The sequence below is a fragment of the Gracilinanus agilis genome, chromosome 4, assembly GCF_016433145.1.
Source record: "Gracilinanus agilis isolate LMUSP501 chromosome 4, AgileGrace, whole genome shotgun sequence".
In the NCBI taxonomy this organism is placed as follows: domain Eukaryota; kingdom Metazoa; phylum Chordata; class Mammalia; order Didelphimorphia; family Didelphidae; genus Gracilinanus; species Gracilinanus agilis.
In genome coordinates this window covers 167,456,377-167,477,100 of record NC_058133.1, presented here as the reverse complement: position 1 = coordinate 167,477,100, position 20,724 = coordinate 167,456,377, and the positions used below count along the sequence as shown (strand labels likewise).

The 20,724-nt window shown below is 36.3% G+C and overlaps 1 protein-coding gene across 2 annotated transcripts in view; it reads right to left on the bottom strand.

Annotated features, from left to right (window-relative positions):
• Window positions 1–7,557, bottom strand: part of ASH1L (ASH1 like histone lysine methyltransferase) — a 188,957-nt gene extending 181,400 nt beyond the window's left edge. Inside the window, exon 1 of one of the 2 annotated variants that reach the window (XM_044676977.1) lies at window positions 7,079–7,557. In XM_044676977.1, coding sequence (XP_044532912.1) covers window positions 7,079–7,498 — 420 coding nt within the window. In that variant the 5' untranslated portion in view covers window positions 7,499–7,557. The remainder of the gene's footprint in view (window positions 1–7,078) is intronic. The other variant, XM_044676978.1, reaches the window with a different exon arrangement.
• Window positions 7,558–20,724: the final 13,167 nt, after the last annotated feature.

Below are 20,724 nucleotides of genomic sequence, written 5' to 3'. Positions count from 1 at the left end.
GAGGTAAAATGGATAATTTTTATTACATGAAATTAAAAAGGGTTTGCACAAACAAATCCAATGTACCCGAAATTCAAAGGAATGCTTGGAAACTCAATGAGAAAAAAATTAACAGAGTGATATAAGTAAATTAGGGAACTGCTTGAACGCATGGGTTGGGGTGGACATGATTGGAGATGTAGACTCGAAACTATCACAACAATGCAACTATCAACAATTTGGAAATAGGTCTTGATCAATGACACATGATAAAACCAGTGGAAATGTGCGTCGGCCATGGGTGCGGGGAGGGTTTAAGGGGAAAGTAGGAGCATGAATCATGTAACTGTGGGAAGCCAATAAGAGAATAGATAAAAATCTGAGACTCCTCTTTTGACCCCTTTTGTGGTTCTTATGATTTCTTATTGAAATGTATTATGACCTTATTGAAAAGCTTTATGTTCCTATCAAACCTGAATTTAAAGGGTTAACACTTTTAACACAGCAAGGAATGCTGCTGCCTGCTATAGCCAAGGCCAAGATACTCCCCAACTTGGCTTTCTGATAAGAACCTAGTCAAAATTCAGCCTTGGCCTTGGTCTATTCTGAAGCCAATGTTTTGTGTTGTAACTTCTGCGCATCTGCAAAGTTTCGGGGGGGGGGGGGGGGATTCTTTTGTGTGAAATGAGTCTTGAAACATATATAATAAACTCCATGCTCCTGGAGCCAGAGCTGGAAGCATGAAGTAAAAGGCATTTCCCTTGTCCTGTCCTTATTTCCTTATCAACTAAACTGTCATCAGATTATCAGAGATGATAAAGAGATCTCCACATGTAACCATGTTAATAAAACGAATATTAATAAATGTTTTAAAAAAATAAGTAAATTAGGGGAACATAGAGTAGTTTACTTGTCAGATCTATGGAGAAGGGAAGAACTTATGACCAAACAGAAGAAAAGAGAACATTACAAGATGTAAAATGAATAATTTTAATTATATTAAACTAAAAAGCTCTTATACAAACAAAACCAATGCAGCCAAGATTAGAAGGGAAACAACAAACTGGGGAAAAAATTTTATAATAGATTTCTCTGATAAAGGTTTTAGTTCTCAAATATACAAAGAATTAAGTCAACTTTTTAAGAATCCAAGTCATCCTCCGATTGATAAATGGTCAAATGATATGACTAGGCAGTTTTCAGATAAAGAAATCAAAGCTATCAATAATCATAGAAAAACATGTTTTAAATCCCTCTTGATTTGAGAAATGCAAATTAAAACAACTCTGAGGTACCACCTCACACCTATCATGGTGGCCAATATGAGAGTAAAGGAAAATAATAAATGCTGGAGGGAATGTGATAAAATTAGGACACTGTATTGCTAGTGATGTTATGAATTGATCCAACCATTTTGGAGGGCAATTTGAAGTTATGCCCAAAAGGCTATAAAAAAATACATACCTTTTGATCCAGCAATATCATTTTTTTAATTGGGAAAGGACCTGTCTGTACAAAAATATTTTTAGTTATTCTTTTTGTGGTGGTAAAGAATTGGAAACTAAAAGGATGTCCTTCAATTTGGGAATGGTTGAACAAATTATGGTATATATGATGGTGATGGAATACTATTGTGTTATAAAAGAATGATGAACAGGATCATTTCAGAAACTGGGAAGACCTACATGAACTGATGCAGAGTGAAATAAGCAGAACCAGTAGAACATTATACACAGTAACTGCAATATTGTGAAATGATCAAATGTGATAGACTTGGCTACTAATAGCAATAAAATGATACAAGACAAGGGACTCATGAAAAAGAATGCTATGTACCGCCTGTAAAAGTGAAATTTGGGAAATGTATCAAACTACATTTCCCGTGGTCCAACGGGTTTCCGTTTCCGGTTTTTGGGCTTGGGAAGGCTTACGTCTTGACGCAGGGAAGGGTTTAAATCTCCTGGGTTAGGAGGAAGTGGCCTCTTTTGCCGGTAGGGGCTTGGCTAGGTGGTGGAGAGAGTAATAGAGGTGGCGGCAGTTTTGAATGCTTACAAGCGCGTGGTCTAATGATTTTATCTATCAGCATGGCTTTAATTAAAATACTAATTTATATATTTATCACAGCCTTTATCATTTTTAATATTTACACGCCAAAGAAAGAACTGTTGGGAGTAGAAATGTAAAAGAAAACATGAGTACATTTATTTGAGTACATGATTTGGGGTTTTGGTATTATAAGATTATTCATTTACAAAACAATAATATGGAAATGTTTTGCATGACAGACAATACATGTATAATCCAGAATGAATTGCTTGTTAACTCCAGGAAAAGATAGGGAATAAGGGAGGGAGATAACATGAATCATTTACTTCAGAAAACTTATGTGGAAATTTATTATCAAAATGAAATAAAGAAATTTGGAAAAAAGAAAAAATTAATAGCAAGTTTCTCTGATAAAAGTCTCATTTCTCAAATACGTAAGGAGCTGAACCAAATTTCTAAAAATAAAAGACATTCTCTCACCAATTGATAGTCAAAGAATATGAAGTTTTCCAAGGAAATCAAAATTATCAACAGTCTTGGGTAGCTCAGTGGATTGAAAACCAAGCCATCAGACAGGAGGTCTTAGGTTCAAATCTGGCCTCAGACACTTCCCAGCATTGTGACCCTGGCCAAGTCACTTAACCCCCATTGCCTACCCTTACCACTCTTCTGCTTTGGAGCCAATACACAGTATTGACTCCAAGACAGAAGGTAAGGGTTTTTAAATTTATAAAAAAAAAAAATAGTCTTATAAAAATGTTCCAAATAACTAATAATTAGACAAATGCAAATTAAAACAACTCTCAGGTAGCACTTCATACCTATTAGATTGGCTAATTTGACAGAAAAGGAAAATGACAAATGTTGGAGTAAACAATTTGGAACTATTTCCAAAGGGCTATAAGAATATGCTATAAGAACAATACCACTACTACATATGTATCCCAAAGAGATTAAAGGAGGAAAAGGACCTATAGATACAAAAATACTTTTAGTAGCATTTTTTGTGGTGTCAAAAAATTAGAAATCGAGGGGATGTCCATCCATCAATTAGGGAATGGCTGAACAAATTGAAATAAATGATTGTGATGGACTATGTACTATGCTATGAAGAAGAGGATGAATTCAGAAAAACCTGGTTAAATGAATTAATGCAAAGTGAAGTAAGCAGAACCAGGAGAATACTATACATAGTAACAAAAACATTATAATGATAATCAACTGTGAAAGACTATTTCCATCACTACAATTATCCACCAGAATTTCAAAAGATTAATGATAAAAAATGCTATCCACCTTCGGAGAGAAATGATGCACTCTAAGTGCAGATTAAAGTATTTTTTCATTTTATTTTTCTTGCCCCTTTTTAAAAACATGGCTATTGTGAAAATATGTTTTATATGACACCATATATATAACGTATATTGTATTTCTTACCTCCTCAGTGGGTGGAGGAGGGGATCAAGGGAAAGAATTTGGAACTCAATATATAAAAAGAGAAAGGGGAAAAATGGATGTGGTAAATCCAAAAAAGGAAGTTGTAAGAACATTCCAGATGAGAGGTGATAAAGGTCTGAAGTAGGGTCCTCTGGAACACAGGTATATTTGATTTTTACCAAGAATCTCTCTGGATTAGATAGTTCCATAAGAAGAGAATCACTTGATTCTTTCTTAGGCTCTGCTAAATCACTTCAAGGAAACTTAGGGCACATTAGTTTTCATTCTCCCAATATGAATTTATTTTGTTCACTTTTCCCTACTAAGGTCTTCAAACTAGGAACAAAACTATGAGAAGTAGATTCTTTTAGTGATTGCATATCTTCCACTACTTGCCTAAGGGGAAAAATATTGCAATCATTTATCAAGGCCAACTCCTTCATTATCCATTAGGCAACTGATGACATGAGATATTGATTTTACTGATATTGTGGGGGGGTCTTTTTGCATATAAGTCTATTTGATTAGGTTCGGCATCTACACTCAAGGGTATGAATAACCAGTAAAAGCAGCTACTTTTGAAAGAATATAAATTCTTCTAAACCACTGAGGTGCTATTTAGGAAATTATTGATGATGGGTGCTATTATTTCAGTGTCCTGCTATATATAGTAGAGGAGAGTAGCCAACCTATGGTATTTGAAGCAGCTGAGGGTTCAATACATTGGACCTTATTTCCCTACTCCTTCCTTTCTCTTATTTTTTCTTTTTTTACTCTATCCTAAACCTTCTCACTAATAGCATTACTTAAGCCCTCATTGAAAACATTTGGGGACAAAGAAGTTGCTGTCCCTTTCCTAGCATTGCTTCAATGACAGCTAATTATGGAGCTTACAAACTGGAAAAACATAACACTGAACAATAATAAAAAAGTATTTTCTGGGGCAGCTGGGTAGCTCAGTGGATTGAGTGTCAGACCTAGAGATGGGAGGTCCTGGGTTCAAATCCGGACTCAGACACTTCCCAGCTGTGTGACCCTGGGCAAGTCACTTGACCCCATTGCCCACCCTTACCACTCTTCCACCAAGGAGCCAATACACAGAAGTTAAGGGTTAAAAAGAAAAAGAAAAAAAAAGTATTTGCTTCCCACCCATCCGATTAAATATGTTTAAATCTTTTAAAATTTAAAAAAAAATTTTTTTAAGTATATTATCTGCTGTGTAATTATAAGTACCAAGTCTGGTCCTGAAGAAGAAATGCTCCTCCTTCCTTTCTTTGCAAAGGTAGCATGTTGTTGGCTAATTTTGCTAAATTGTTATTTTATCTGCTTTCTTTATTCGATCTTTGTTATAAGGAATGGATGCCTCTCTGGATAGTAGATAGGAGAGGAATATATTTGGAAATGAAGGTGATATTAAAAACATCATACAAATGTTTTCAGAATGAAAAAAAGGTATGCTAAAAACTTTATAATATGAACAAAAATCATATCAAAACACAAAATTCAAGAGTTTAACAAATCAGTAATCGGGAACCAATAATTTCAAATCTTCAAAGTAAAAATAGATTGCCTAGGTTTTCAAATTTACAATCCATGGATAAGAAACTAATAGTTAACATTATTAAAGTGCATTAATTTTCTAACTATTATTTTCTATGACTGACAGTATTTTCCATAATTCAAGCTCTTATAAAAATCTTATTGATAATCATGTGTCACAGACCTTGAGTTCTGTTTCATGGAAATTATATAAATTACTGGCATTATTTAATCAATTTTACAAAAATGTAAAATAATATTTTAAATGTCTCTGTTTTACCTTTACAATAATAGTCAAAGGAAAAAATACTGAAAGATAGTCTCAGGGCAGCTTGGTAGCAAAGTAAACAGAGAACTAGATATAGAGTTAGGAGGACCTAAATTCAAATCTGGCCTCAGATACTCCCTAGCCATGTGATCCTGGGCAAATCACTTAATCCCAATTTGCCTAGAGCCCTGATGGCAAACCTATGTGTCAGCACTGAAACATGTAGTCATTTTCAATGACACATGGCCACATACAGAGAAATATGGGGCTGCATTTCAAAGATGAAACATTTGCTGTAATGTAGTGTAGGCATTCTGTGCCGGAGGTCTGTAGGTCAAAACAATTGTCACTAAGCAGGTAATTTAAATAATTAGTTTTTGGTTTATTAGATAGTTATATACTACAATTACACATTTTTGTTATTTAAACTATAAATATTGAGAAATTATGGGTTTTTTTCTCGAAGCGACAGACCACCCGAGTTATGCTCAGTTTTTTGGTGAATTTTGATACATCAAGCTCAAAAGGTGCCCATTGGGGGCAGGTGGGTAGCTCAGTGGATTGAGAACCATGCCTATAGAAAGGAGGTCCTAGATTAAAATCTGGCCTCAGACACTTCCCAGCTGTGTGACCCTGGGCAAGTCACTTGACCCCCAATCTTCTGCCTTGGAGCCAATACACAGTATTGACTCCAAGATGAAAGGTAAGGGTTTTTAAAAAAATAAAATAAATTTAAAAAATAAAATAAAAAAAAGGTTGCCCATTACTGGCCTAGAGCTTGCTGCTCTTGTGTCTTAGAACTGAAACTAAAACAAAAGTATGATTTGAAAAAAAAGAAAGTTTCAATGTTTTAGGTGTAGTTTGTGTTTGTTTATAAGTCTTGAAATTAAAGCAATGTTTTGAAGTATTTTGCACTGGCAAAACTTATTTCTAGCAAGGGGTCAGTATTATGATGTTTTAAGGAAACAAAGGAAATAGACAAAATTTCTTAATTTTACTTGTAAAGTCTAAAATTCTATTTTAATCTGAAGCAACAAATAGCCAGCCATATAGACAGGGAATCAATTTTAAAATAGTACATTTTAAACAAAATCTCTCTTTTTTCCTTAAAGCTCTGACAAGTTATACCAACCTCTAAAGAAGTTTAAAAAGTCTTTTAAGAGTATTTTTTAAAAATTACAATACTACTAATACTACAAATAATTGTTTTCAAAACTAAAACATGCCAAAACAATAATCCATTACTTTGTTGTAGATACAGGTATCTTCATATTGCATCCTGTTGATGCAAGCTGACATGACACACACTACATGTATAGCAAGTGGAAAGAGAAGCCCTCAAGTGGGAAAAACTCTTATTACAAAACCATACCTTCTGCACTGTCTAAAATGAGTTACCAAGAGAAATGAAGAATATTCTTCCATTAGGCTTCTTAAGAGGATAGATTTCAAAATCAATGTGGGGATGTATATTCCCAATATGGTCTAAAATAGAAAATGAGTGAACTGAAACATTATCTGATTCCATTCATTAGCACACAAAAAAAATGGGAACTCTGAGTACTTTATGCCTAAATATCTACCACAATTATATAGAATATGCATATTTATACTCCCAAATCTATCATATTCTTCATAACATCATGATCTTGAATATACTGCTTATACCAACTGAGTACTGTATAAAATTAATAGACTTCAGATGTTTTCTGTATCATATAGAATATGTGGCTTAGGAGAAATTAATAGATGAATTCAAAGATTAATACCAAAGACAAAAAAAATTCAAATTTGAAGAATGCTACTTACTCGTTTTGAAGGACAATGTTCATTTTTTTCATCTGTCATCTTCCCACTTTTCAGTGCTTTCCTTGGATGCTTAATACTTGTTTTTATGGCAGGTCGACATACATAGTTCTCCAAGTTTTTAGGAGGCTTTTTAGTCCTCTTAGCCTGAAGGCCAATTTTCAACTTTAAATTTCCCTCTGAAAAGTTTGTTTCTTTCACAGAAAACTGTTGCTGCGCATCAGTCAAACCATCATTTTTCCCAGTCTCAATATTTCTGTCCCGATTTCGCCTCCAAAGGTCTTCTTCCTCTTTAGTGCTATTCTCTAGTTCCACTTCTCTCTTACTAACAAGTGTTCCAGTGTTGATGGCTGAGGGACTCTTTCTTGAAAATCCTTCGGAGTCAGAACCCACTCCTAACATAGCAGTATTCCTATGGTCCATCACAAGTGCACGCTATTTCCAAGGAATCTTGTGGAAGATTTACAAAACTGTTTTAAACAGAAATGGCTGTTCTCCAAAACTTGCAACCAGCATCTCTGTAGGACAAACAGAATTTTTAAATTATCAGAAAAAAAAAAAGCAAATGATTTTTCTTTCAATCTTCAGTCATCTAAATTGCAAATGCTTAGATCTTTAAAAAGAAATATCAAAACTGCCACTGTTCTCCAAACTTTAAAGGTAAACTCTCTACTTAATGGGAAGTAGTTTATTTCTGGATTTTAAATGAGCTAGTAGGAATTCTAAAATGATCAGTCAGAAGTCTTATCCAAATAACCATCAACATGCAGAGTGAAAGGAGCAGAACCAGGAGAACCTTCTACACAGTGACAGATACATTGTGGCACAATCAAATGTAATGGACTTCTCTATTAGAAGCAATGTAATGATCTAAGACATCTCTGAGGGACTTATGAGAAAGAACGCTATCCATATCCAGAAAGAACTGTGGGAGTAGAAACACGGAAAAACAACTGCTTGATCACACGGGTCGATGGGGATATATTTGGGGATGTAGACTCTAAACAATCACCCTACTGCAAATATCAATAATATGGAAATAGGTCTTGATCAATGACACATGTAAAACCCAGTGGAATTATGCATTGGCTACTGGAGGAACGTGGAAGAAGGGGAGAGAAAGAACAGGAATCATGTAACCATGGAATATTTTTCTTAATTAATCAATTAAATAAAATTTAGAAAATAAAAACCCATTAAAACAAAAAACAAACAAAAAAAACAAATAATCATCAACATCAGGATTCTTTTCTCATCAAAGGTATTTTAAAAACACAGGAAAGAAATTCAGTATTGATTCTAAGACAGAGGTAAGAGTTTAAAAAAAGAGAGAGAAAAGAAAAATGCATTCTAAAGGATACTCCTATTCCTAAATGTGTCATTCAATAAATACATTAATGGCAACTTGTACTATTAGAGATTAATCTAAAGCAGTCATTGAACTGAGTGGACAGACATGTATAAAGAGACAGTAGATACTATGCAACAGCAATTCTCAAACTTTTTGGTCTCAAGACCTCTTTACACTCTTAAAAATTATTGAAGATCCTCCAAAGAGCTTTTGCTTATGCAGGTTATATCTATCAATTTTTACCCTATTAAAAAAAATAAAACAACTTAGTCGTATCATGAAAAGTTTTAACCTCAAGGGTCCCATGAAAGAGTCTCAGGGACTCTCAAGAGTAAATTCCAGTTTATCCTATATATATATATTTATGCTTTCTAGGCCAGCACTCTATCCACTAAGACATACTACCTCTTAGAAACATAGTAGGATATAAGATTATAATGAGTACACAAGAGATACAAAGTACTATAACAGTTAAGAGATCAGTAAATAAACTAACAACTATTTATTAAGAACCTACTAAGTTCTAAGTACCATACCAGGTTAAAATTGTTTTTTGCAATAATACTAACACATCTTAATTTCTAGTGTGGAAAATATCAGTATATATAACCCATATAAACAAATGCTTTTTGGAAGGGTCTCAATAATTTAAGAGAGTAAAAGAGATCTGAGACCAAAAAGTTGAAAACTATTGCTCTACAATGTCTAGTGGGAGGAGGGGCCAAGATGGCAGTTTAGTAGCAGCTAAAGTCGACACAGCTCTGACTACCCTTCCAAACCAATCTCTACAATGTCTAGCAACCTCCATGTGTATGTACCAGGCGCATACAAATAAACAAATAAATAAATAAATGGATGTTTATGAATTTGAGTGCATGTTTACTGGCTGCTTTATATCTCAAATTACTTGAGAACTAACATCATAGTTGGAAAAGTCCTTAAAAGAAAGCAATTTTTAAAGAAACTCTTATCTTCTGCCTTAGTATCAATTCTAAAAGTGGCAAGGCTAAGCAACTGAAGTTAAGTGACTTGTCTAGATTCACACAGCTAGGAAGCATCTGAAGCAGAATTTGAAATCAGGTTCTTTTGACTCCAGGCCTCACATTCTATCCAGTGAGTCACCTAGTTGCCTCTCTTAAAACCAATTTAGTCCAACTTCTTTCTAAATATAAGGCATGTGTGTTTATCTTCAATAACAAGGAACTCTCACTAAACTCATAAAGCAGTTTATTCTACTTTCAGATAGCTCTGATTGTGAAATGTCATCATCCCCATTCTCTCATTGTGAGAACTTGAATTCCATGTCAACTATCTACTAGACAAAAGATCCTCCAGGCATCTCAAAGTCAATATATCCAAAACAGAACTAATTAGATTTCCCCCTCAAATCTCCCCTTCCCCATTTTAAATTTTGTATTCACTGAAGTTTTCAACCTCAGGGTCATCCTCAACTCTTCACTTTCCCCCACTATCAAGTTAGTTTCCACGCCTTATTAATGCTACCTACACAATCCCCCCCCCCAAAAAAAATCCCCTTCTTTGAATTCATCACCCAACTTCAGGCTTTCAACATTTTTCAACTGAATAACTTTTTATTTTCCTCTTCTAATCTCTCCTTACTCCACTCTCAAATACCCAAGAATTGCCAAACTGATATTTCTAAAGAATAGGTATGATTATGATTACATCCTTCTACTTACTAATTTCCAATAGCTCTTAATCATCTCTAGGACAAGGATTCTTGAGTTTTTCTTGTATCCTAGAACCCATGGGCAATCTTATGAAGCCAAAACACTCCTTCTCAAAATGTTTTTAAATGCATAAAATAAAATAGTACAGCAAAGAGAACTAATTTATTGAAATACTAATATTATGCCAAATTAATACTAATTACTAAAACAAACCCAAAAAAACTCTAAGATCAAATATAAATATGCCACTGCTGTGATTTTAACTCTTTATAATCTAGTTCCAAACTATCATTACAGGCTAATTCCAGCTTATTGTTCTTTATGTACTCTATGTTCCACACAAGATGTTCCATCTGCCACCTCCATTAATCTGCACAGACTGTCCCCCATGCCTAGAATGCTTTCCCTCTTGTTCTCCACCATAATTCCTAGCTCCCCATCAGGGCTCATTCTTTTCAGACTTGCCTCCATCCACCTGTTAAAGCTCTCCACTCTCCACAGAGCTTATTTAGGGACTTAGGTGATATATATCTTGTGTTTATTTATTTGGGTACATGTTAATAACCCAACCAACTATGCCTAGTAAAATATAAGTTCCTTAGGAGCTAAAATTATTTTTACCTCTGAATACCTAACACCCAGATACAGTGCTCTACAGATAATAAGAAATTAATAAATGCAAAATTTCACTGAAAGTTCTTCTTTATGATGAACTAAGATCTGCCTTCCTGTAACTCATTCATTGGATCTTTGCTAGACTGAATAAATATAATCCTCTTTAAGTATTTCTTTCTTAAATATGCCTTTCATTCTTGACTGATCCCTTTCCCAATATTCAATTAAATAAACCTTTAAAAGAAAGAGTAAAAAGGATACTATATATGTGAATATAAAGATAAATATGTAAACATATCCATAGAGCAAGGCTGGAATCCTTTGCTTACCCACCCTATGTGACTGGACCCAAGTCAAAAAGTTACTTTACCTCTCCACTTTTTCAGGTCCTCATCTATATAAAATGAGAATTGAATGTAACTGACTAATCATTAATATTCCTTACAATTCAAATTGTGATACCAAAATATATATGCAAGGTTTTGTGCATGATGAAAAAAGGATTATTACCATTACCTTTCAAACTGGATAAATCTTCATTTCAATATGTTTTTAGGGATTTGGGGTTAAAATTGTACATATTTAATTTATATTTATTATTTCAGGCAAACCAACTAGATAAGGAGGTACTTGATTTTAATTGGCAATATTACAATTTATTTATTTTGACAAATTTCATTAATTACAGAGTATAAATAGGTTTCTATTAGCCTTGTATCTACTTTGTCTATATGCTGTAAATAACTGTATATGCTATCTTCCCTTTTCAAAACAAAAGCTCTTTAAGGGCAAAGACTAATTGATTTTTCTTTGAATTATGAGCATTCAGCACAGTGTTGGGCACATAGCAAGTAACAAATGCAAAAAATATCCCCTTACTATCTTTGCGATTTTCTCCTGTTACTTAATTTATAATGCTAATGTACACAAACAAAACCAATTTGTCTAAATTTAAAAAGCAGAAAACTTTACAACAAGTTTCTCTGATATAGGTGTCATTTCTGAGATATTTAGGAAACTGAGTGAAATTTTTAAGAATAAGAATCATTCCTTAATTGAGACATGATCCAATGTGATAAATAGGCAATTTTCAAAGAAGAAATAAGAACCTACCAATAGCCATTAAAAAATCACCTAGAAGGGCAGGCTAGGTGACAGAATGGATAGAGTTAGGTGTAGAGCCAGGAGGTCTTGGGTTCAAATGTGGACTCAGACACTTCCTAGTTGTGTGACCCTGGGCAAGTCACTTAACCCCCATTCCCTGGCCCTTAATGTTCTTCTGCCTTGGAACCAATACACAGTATTGATTCTAAGACAGAAGGTAAGAGTTTTTAAAAATTATTAATAATTAGAGAAATAAAAATTTAAAAATCTCAAGTAAAACCTCACATTTGGTAATGTTGTTAAAAAAGAAAACTGACAAATTCTGGAAGAGCTGTGAGGAAATAGGCTTATGAATGTATGTTGGTTGAACTGTGAACTGGTTCAGTCACTCTAGAAAGCAATTTGGAACTATGCCCAAAATAATACTAAATTGTGCATACCAATTGAATTGTCAAAATTTCTTCTAAATTCCCCAAAGAGATGGAAGAAAGGTAAAAGAAGAGTCCCTGCCATCAAAGAGCTCACAATTTAATGAGACAACAAGTAAACAAATATGTACAGATGTTTGTCTGTAAATAAAGGAGAAACAGGAAATAATAGAAGGAAAGCACTAGAATTAAGTTGAATTGGGAAAGATTTCTTGTAGAAGGTAGGATTTTAGTTGGGACTTGAAGGAAGTCAAGGGGCAAAGATGAGGAGGGAGAACATTCATATAAAGGTGACATCCACAGAAAATGCTCAGAGCTGAGAGATTTGGGAGGGTAATAAAAGGAGGCCAGTGTCACTTGCCTTAAGAAGATTGCAAAAGGTTTGGGGTTTGTTGTGAGTTGTTTTGGCGGGAGGAGGTTTGGCAAGATTATGAAGGATTTTAAATCAGAAGATTTAAATACATCAGAAGACTGTATTTTATTAGGGAGGTGACAGGGAGCCACTACAGTATGAGAATGATTTAGTCAGACCTATATACTTAAGCCAAAATCACTTTGGTGACTAACTGCAGGATAGACTGCAGTAAGAAGTCTTCTGGCAAACCAACCAAAAAGGCTATTTCAATAGTCCAGGCCAGGGGGTGGGAGGGGTATTGAATGAAGTCCTGAACCTCCAGAGTGATAGCAATATCAAGGAAAAAGAGGGGTTAGAGGAGAGGGGACAATATTCAAGCCATATTGCAAAGACTGAATCAACCTATTGGTAATAGATTAAATATAGCTGAAAGTGAGAGAAGAAGTGTGAAGACTGAAGAATGATTCTTAGGTTCCATCCAGCCTGAGAGACTGGAAGGAGAGAGATATCCTTGACAGTAATAAAGAAATTTGGAAGATAGAGTTTTAAGGGAGAACAATAATGAGTTCTGAAAGACATTTGGAAATTCAAGAGCTTAGAAGTCAGTGGAGGGGTTAACACAGGAGAGGTATTTGGGAATCATCAGCATAGATATAATAATTAAATATATGGGAGCCGATGAGATCACCAAATGAAGTAACAGAGAAAGAAAAGAAGAGCCCGTTAAGACCTGAGGGACAATCATGATTAGGGGACATGACCTGGATGAGGATCCAAGAAAGAAGGCTGAGGAGAGGTCAGATAGATAGGAGAACAAGGAGAGTGGTGCCCCAAAAACCTATAAAAAGGAAACTATTAGGGGCAGCTGAGTAGCTCAGTGGAGTGAGAGTCAGGCCTAGAGACAGGAGGTCCTAGGTTCAAACCCGGCCTCAGCCACTTCCCAGCTGTGTGACCCTGGGCAAGTCACTTGACCCTCATTGCCCACCCTTACCAATCTTCCACCTATGAGACAATACACCGAAGTACAAGGGTTTAAAAAAAAAAAAAAAAGGAAACTATTAAGGAAGAAAAAGTAGTTGACTATTGCTTGGGAAGTGAAGAATCTCTAGTGGAAAGAAGAGCTCCTCTCTCCCTTTAACTTCAAGCATCCTATATCCTACTGCACCTGTCCTCGGAGGTAGATGATGATGAACATTCTCACACCTGGTAATACCTCTACATCACATGCAAATTTATATTACATATTCTCAACTGGACTATCACTGCTGCTAGGCAATTCTACAATACATTCTTCATCAATTCACTCTTCCACTTTCAACGGTGGCTCTTCCAAACCTTTTCATCCTCATACTTCCCAGGGCTCTTCCTCTATTCACTCAACTGAAAACCTTGCCTCATATTTTTTGGGGAAAAAAATCAAGTCATTTACTGTGAGCTCACTACCAACACTAATCCTTCTACTTATTCAAGTGAACTATTCCATCCTGTTTCCTCCAACAGACTGTCCTCTCTTCCCATTCCCTTCTTTCACACTCTTACTTTTCAATCTCTCTCTCCTAGCTCATTCCCTTATCTCCCTCTCCAGAAAATGTGTTTCTTCCCCTCCTACCAAATATCATATCTTTTGACCTTTGGCTAAAATCCTTGAAAAGTCTGTCTACAATAGGTCCTCCACTTTCTCTACTCTCATTCTCTTCTTTACCCCTTACAACAATTTGGGATCCAACCTTATCATCCACTCTGCATTTGCTACTCTCCCTACTTTTTAACTCCCTGGAACAAGATGTCCCTCCCAGGGTAAGCTCACCACTTATCTCTCTACCAATTCAAGCCTTAACTTATATCAGAGGACTCAGCTTTTTCTCCTCTCAGATCAGAGGGCTAGAAGAAAGATTTTCCAAACTCCTCCCAATGCCTTCCTTTATACAAGGCAGAAACTGGGCTCTCAAATCACACCATTCCACATCTGCTGCTCTGAGGTTTCAACTCCACTGAGCAAGATAATACCATGCTAGGTAACCAGTGGTGTAAGCCACACCTTGTCCCACTTTCCTACCTCTTTTTGAGTGCCCTCTTCTCTCCTTCCATTACAGCATAAGCTCCTAGAGAGCAAGGAATGTCTTGTGTTTTATTCATTGTATCCCTTGTTAACACCTGTATCTTGCACATAAAAGGAACAATAATCATCTAATCCAATCTAGTAAATATGTATTATCACACAACTGAAACTGTTCTTTCCAAAGTTACTCTTGATCTCTTAATTCCTAAATTCAATGGCTTTTTCTTAATCATCATCCTCTTTGACCTCTCAGCAGTCTGACACTGATGATCATTCTTTCCTTCCTCTTCTCTCTAGGTTTTTGGGACACTACTCTAAGCTGGTTTTCCTCCTCTTTGACAGTTCCTTCTTTATCACCTTTGCTGGATCCTTCTCCAGATCATATCATCTAACTAGGGGGGTCCATCTGGGTGCTATCCTGGGCCCTTTTCTCTTCTTCTATAATACTTGGTGAAAGAGAATTCTTTACTCTATTGTCTATCCAGACTTAACACTAACTTAAGTACCTCCCTAGATTGTGAAGACAGGATTAACTCTTCTTTGTCTACCTTTTGATTGAATCAATGCAAGCTTGAACCAGAAGGAAGAACTCTCAAACCCCTTAGTGAATTCACACCCTTACATAGTGCTAGGTGAGAAGCCAGCAAGATACTTGGAGAGCTTCACTCTTTTTTCTAACTCAGTCAGAAACTTGTGAATTCTTTAAGAGTTCACACCCTCAGAAACTGTGAAACCTTTCAATGAGTATTCATCCCTCCAGAAGGTGCTAACTGGTTCCCACAAACACTGCCCTCTAGGCAGTGCTAGACTACTTGGAAGCTGTGATTGGCCCCTGTGAAGAGGGGGAAACAAGAAGCCACTATAAAAAGTCCTGAATTTCTGAGGCTAGGAGAGTGGACTCTAAGAAGGAAGTCAGCTTCAAAGAAGAAAGTCTGCCTCAGGAGTCACCTTGAGCTCAAGTCATTGTCTTGACCTGCCTCTTGGAGGGAACTTGGGCAAGTGGATAGCTAGCTTTTCCCTTCCGGTCCTCTGGAGTTTAATTCCGGTTGAAGGTTTTACAAGTCCTAGCTGAGCCAAGCACTGGAACAATATTTGGTTAGAAAGGTTAATGTCTTCTCTACTCTTTTGTATTCCTCTGCTTTCACTCTTTCCACCTCTTTTGTAAACAAAAGATTTATAATTCTCATATATTTAGCCAAACCATTAATTTTAACACAACTCCATGCTCTAAAATACTTCATCAGCTCCCATGATTTAATTACCATATAGGGCAGGTAGGTGGCTCAGCAGATAGGGAACCAAGCCTGAAGACAGGAGGTCCTGGGTTCAAATTTGACCTCAGATACTTCCTAGCTGTGTGTCCCTGGACAAGTCACTTAACCCCCATTATCTAGTCCTTACTTCTCTTCTGCCTTGGAACCAATACATAGTATTGATTCTAAGACAAAGATATTTAGTACTGAATCTAAGACAAAAGGAAAGTGTTTTTAAAATAATAGTAACAATAATTATCATCTTTATGCTAATGATTCTCAAATCTACCTTTCCTACTTCAATCTCTGCAGACCTCCAATTTTGTATATTTAATTGTCTTTCAGACATCTCAAAATTGGATGTTCAGGAGACGTGTTAAACTCAACAGGTACAACAGGTATTATCATTCCCCTGAACCCTTCCTCACTCCTACTTTCCTTATTGCAGTAGAGGGCAACACCATCCTCCTAGCCCCTCATGCTGGCAACAGAGAAATCATTCCAGATTCATCATTATCTCTTACCACCACCACCCCATTGCAAGGTCTGTCAATTTCAACTTTGTAATATCTCTGGCAAACACCTCTTGTTCTCCTCTGATACTACCACTACTTTGACTACCACAATAGCCTGCTGGTAAGTCTACCTGCTTCAAGTCTTGCCCCATTTTAACCCATTCTCTATTCAGACACTAAAGTGGTTTTCCTAAAACCACTCCAGCCCAATTCACACTCTATAAACGCTAGTTGCTTCCTATTGCCTTTAGAAATGTAAACAAAATGCTCTGGTTGACATTCCTAAGTCCTTCCTAACCCCCTCTTTATCTTTCCAGGCTTCTTATATCTTACTCCCCAACATGCATTTTTTGACCCAGTAACACTAGCATCTTGGCTGTTCCATGAACAAGACACTATCTCTCAGCTTTGAGCATTTTCTCTGGCTGTATCCAGAATGGAATGCTTCTTCCCTATGCTATTGACCTCCCCAGCTTCCTTTTAAGTCCCAACTAAAATCCCACCATCCTACAGGAAAGCAATCCTTAATTCTACAGTCTTCCCTCTGTTAAGTATTCCATATTTATCCTGTATATAGCTTGTTTTTCATAGATGTTTGCATGTTGGCCCCTCCATTTGACTAGAAGCTTTTTGAGGGCTGGGAATGTTTTTTGCCTTTTTTTATTCTCAGTGCTTAACACAGTACATGGTTCAGAGCAGACTTCTTTTTTTAATGAACCCTTACCTTTGGTCTTAGAATCATGTGTTTGTAGGCTCCTTCTCTATCTTCTACAAACATAACCATGTCTCTGCTATCCTCAAAAAATACTTTATCCTTCCATCTCGCTTAATTATCATCATAAATCTCTTCTGCCCTTTGTGGCTAAATTCCTTGAGAAGTATATCTATAATACATGCCTTTACTTCCCCTTAGTTAAATTCAATTCAATAAGCATTAAATGTCTACTATGTGGGGGCAGCTAGGTGGCTGAGTGATTTGAGAGCCAGGCCTAAAGAAGTGCTGGATTCAGATCTGGCCTCAGATACTTCTTAGCTGTGTTACCCTGGGCAAGTCACTTAACCATTGCCTAGCCCTTACCGCTCTTCTTCTGCCTTGGAATAATACACAGTATTGATTGATTCTAAGACCAAAGGTCTTAGGAGATGACAGAGGAAGCAATTTGTTGAAGGAGATGGTATGGAATGGAATCACTTGTGTAAACAGAGGAGTTTGCCTTGGCAAGAAGTAGAGCCATTTCATTAGGTGAGAGCGGTAAAGGAGGAGACACTGGCAGATGGCAACAGAGTGATAAGAGATAAGGAAGGAGGAAGAGAAAGTTCATAGGGGATGGCATCAATTTTTTTCTCTATCATATGAGTTAAGTTTTTCAGCAGAGAAGGTACAAGGAAAAGCTGTAAGAGTTTGAAGAGTCACTAAAGAGAGAAAGTGCCTAACATGAATGAGGGCCTAGTTGGATGTATTAATTAATATTTTCTAATTTCTCACCTATTTTTTTAAATAGGAAAAGAAAGGAAGTGGGTTAGAAGATTAGATAATTTTGAGGGAATAATAGAGAATCTTGGGAAGGCATGTATTAACTAATGTGGAGTGAAATTAGCACAACCACAAGAACAATTGATATAATAGAATAAAGAAAATAAATTATGAAAGCAATATAAATTCTGCTTCTCCAGAGAATACGTATTTCAATGGACCTATTTTTTTGGCATCCACTTGTTACTACTATTCCCTCTTCCTTTAACATCCTTGTAACAAAAATAAATAAATGTGTCACCCTGAGGCTCTCAAGCAACTTTCTCTTCTACCTTCATTCCTTCTATAACACTTATTTCTATTTCAAGGTATTGTCCTAAACCCTGGGGATTACAAAAAGAGGTAGACCCTATCAGTTTAGGGCTTGATCTAATACAAAATTAAAGCCATTCATTATGAACTTGCTTCTTCTTCTCTTAACCACACATTCAAAAGACATTATCTCTAATTACTTCTTTCTTTTATTCTGGGTTCTGTTAAAAGGGTGGTGGTTCTAACCCTGCACAGGTCAACCATTCTTTCTGTACCGTTGGATCCCATACCACTCATCTTCTTCAGCAGATTACACTATGATATAATCCCCTCTGTTTTACTTTCTAATCATTAATCTCTCCCTACTCAAAAGCTCGTCTCCTACTACTTACAAATATATCTAAGTCTCCCCCATTCTGGATGGGGAAAAAACCCTTACTAGATCTTATCATCTGCTGAAGCTATCATCTTATATCTCACAGCAAAATTCCTAGAAAAAGTCAAAATCCTAGAAAAACACTTTTAGCATCCATTTTCTCTCCTTTCACTCACTTCTGAGATTTCTGCAATCTGGTTTCTGATGTCACCACTCAATTAAAACGATTTTCTTTGTAATCAATAATATTTAATTGCTATGGCCTTTTCTCAATCCTAATCCTATCTGCTGCCTTCTACATTTGAAACTGTTGATCAACTCTTGTTTTCCTTGACACTCTCTTCTTTCTAGGTTCTTAGGGCCCCATTCTCTTTTAGTTCTCCCGTGTCCTATGATTCCTCTTTCTCCTTTACTGAATCTTCACTATTTTACTGCCACTATCACCCCAAGTTTTCCATAAACTTTCTCTTTTCTCTCTGTATAAACTCACATCTAATGACCTCATCAAATCCCATAGCTTCAATCTATCTAGAGGACTCCAAGACCTATATATCCAGACTTATTTCCTTCCCCACAGTTTCTAGTTCCATCCACATCACCACCTCCTTATTTAGATACTTTAAACTGGATGTACTGTAGGCACCTCAAACTCAACATACCTAAAATGGAATTATCTTTCCTCTAAAATCTGTCCCTCTTTCATACTTCCTAATTTCTATTATAAGTACCAACAACCTTTCAGTCACCTGATACATAATCACAACATTAATCTTACCACCTCACGCTGACTCACCTGAAATATCCAATCAGTTGCCAAATTCTAACTATTTCCACACCTCTTGATTATATCTTTTTTCTCCATTCATAAAGAGCAGGGTTCTGCAACCATTTTGGCCGTGAGAGCCATAAACGCCACATTTTTTAAAATGTAATTTCGTGAGAGCCGCACAATATGTTTAATACTGAATACAAGTAAATATGTGCATTTTATGTAAGAACAACACTTTTAAAATACAATAAGTCTCTGAACTATTTTTAATAACGTTATGTGCTAACCAATGATGAATGAAGTACATTATCGTGACTTCTGGTGCTACATGGTTTTGCTGATTATTAATCAAAATTATTTTGATTATTAATCAAAAAACAAGACCTAATGGGGCACTATAGTACTGATATAATTGCACACATACATATAAAACTCCTTTACACTAAGAAAATTGCTGAAATAAAGAGAGAAAAATTCAAGGAAGAATACTTTTTCCTCTCCCTCTCTCAAGTCAGGCAACAGGAGAAGAAAAAGCTGCCAGCCTGCTGGTTAAGCCATTTGGCCACATAAATTAAGTAGGAGATCAGGAGATTACAGAAAATAACATGACTTGTGAGCAGGCATTAGTAAGTAGTGGGGGAGGAGGGTACCTTTTCATGGAAAACTGGCCAGGACACATCACACACATTTCCTGGTACAGGTGTTTATAAGTGCTGCCTACTCAATCATTCTGTATCAAATGAAACAACTACTGGGGAGAAATGCTTCTCACTAATGAAGCATATGTAAAGATGTAATCTGACTATAGTTCCCCTTTAAGAGCAGGTAGAAAAGTTAAAAACAATAACAATCCCACAAACAGGGAGTGCAGACCCCATGAATGCACTGAGATAAAGCCATGTAAATCAGAGGCAGAGGGGTAGAGAATGTAGACAAAAGTGATCAATCGCTATACAGAACCCCAAGATGTCAGTAACAGGTGTGGAAAGAGTAAAAGGAGGGCAGAAGAAGGAACACACAGCACACCTAACAAGCCCAACTAAAGACCAGGATTCGTCTCGCGTGGCAGTATCAATGAGGGAGCCTTCTATCTTAGAAGATAGTCGCGGTAGCGAAAGGATCACGTGAAGTATCACGTGATGCACGATGTCATGCATAAACTGTTAGTTACTGTGCCTCGGTTGACTTTATGGCTCCTGCAGAAAGAGCCAGATACAGCTGGAGAGCCATACGTTGCCGACCCCTGATATAGAGCCTACTTAAAGGCTCTAATCATCTATGGCCTGAGATTACTGCAATAGCTTCCTACTTTTAGGTCTCTCTCCACTTCTATTCACTGTCCCCATA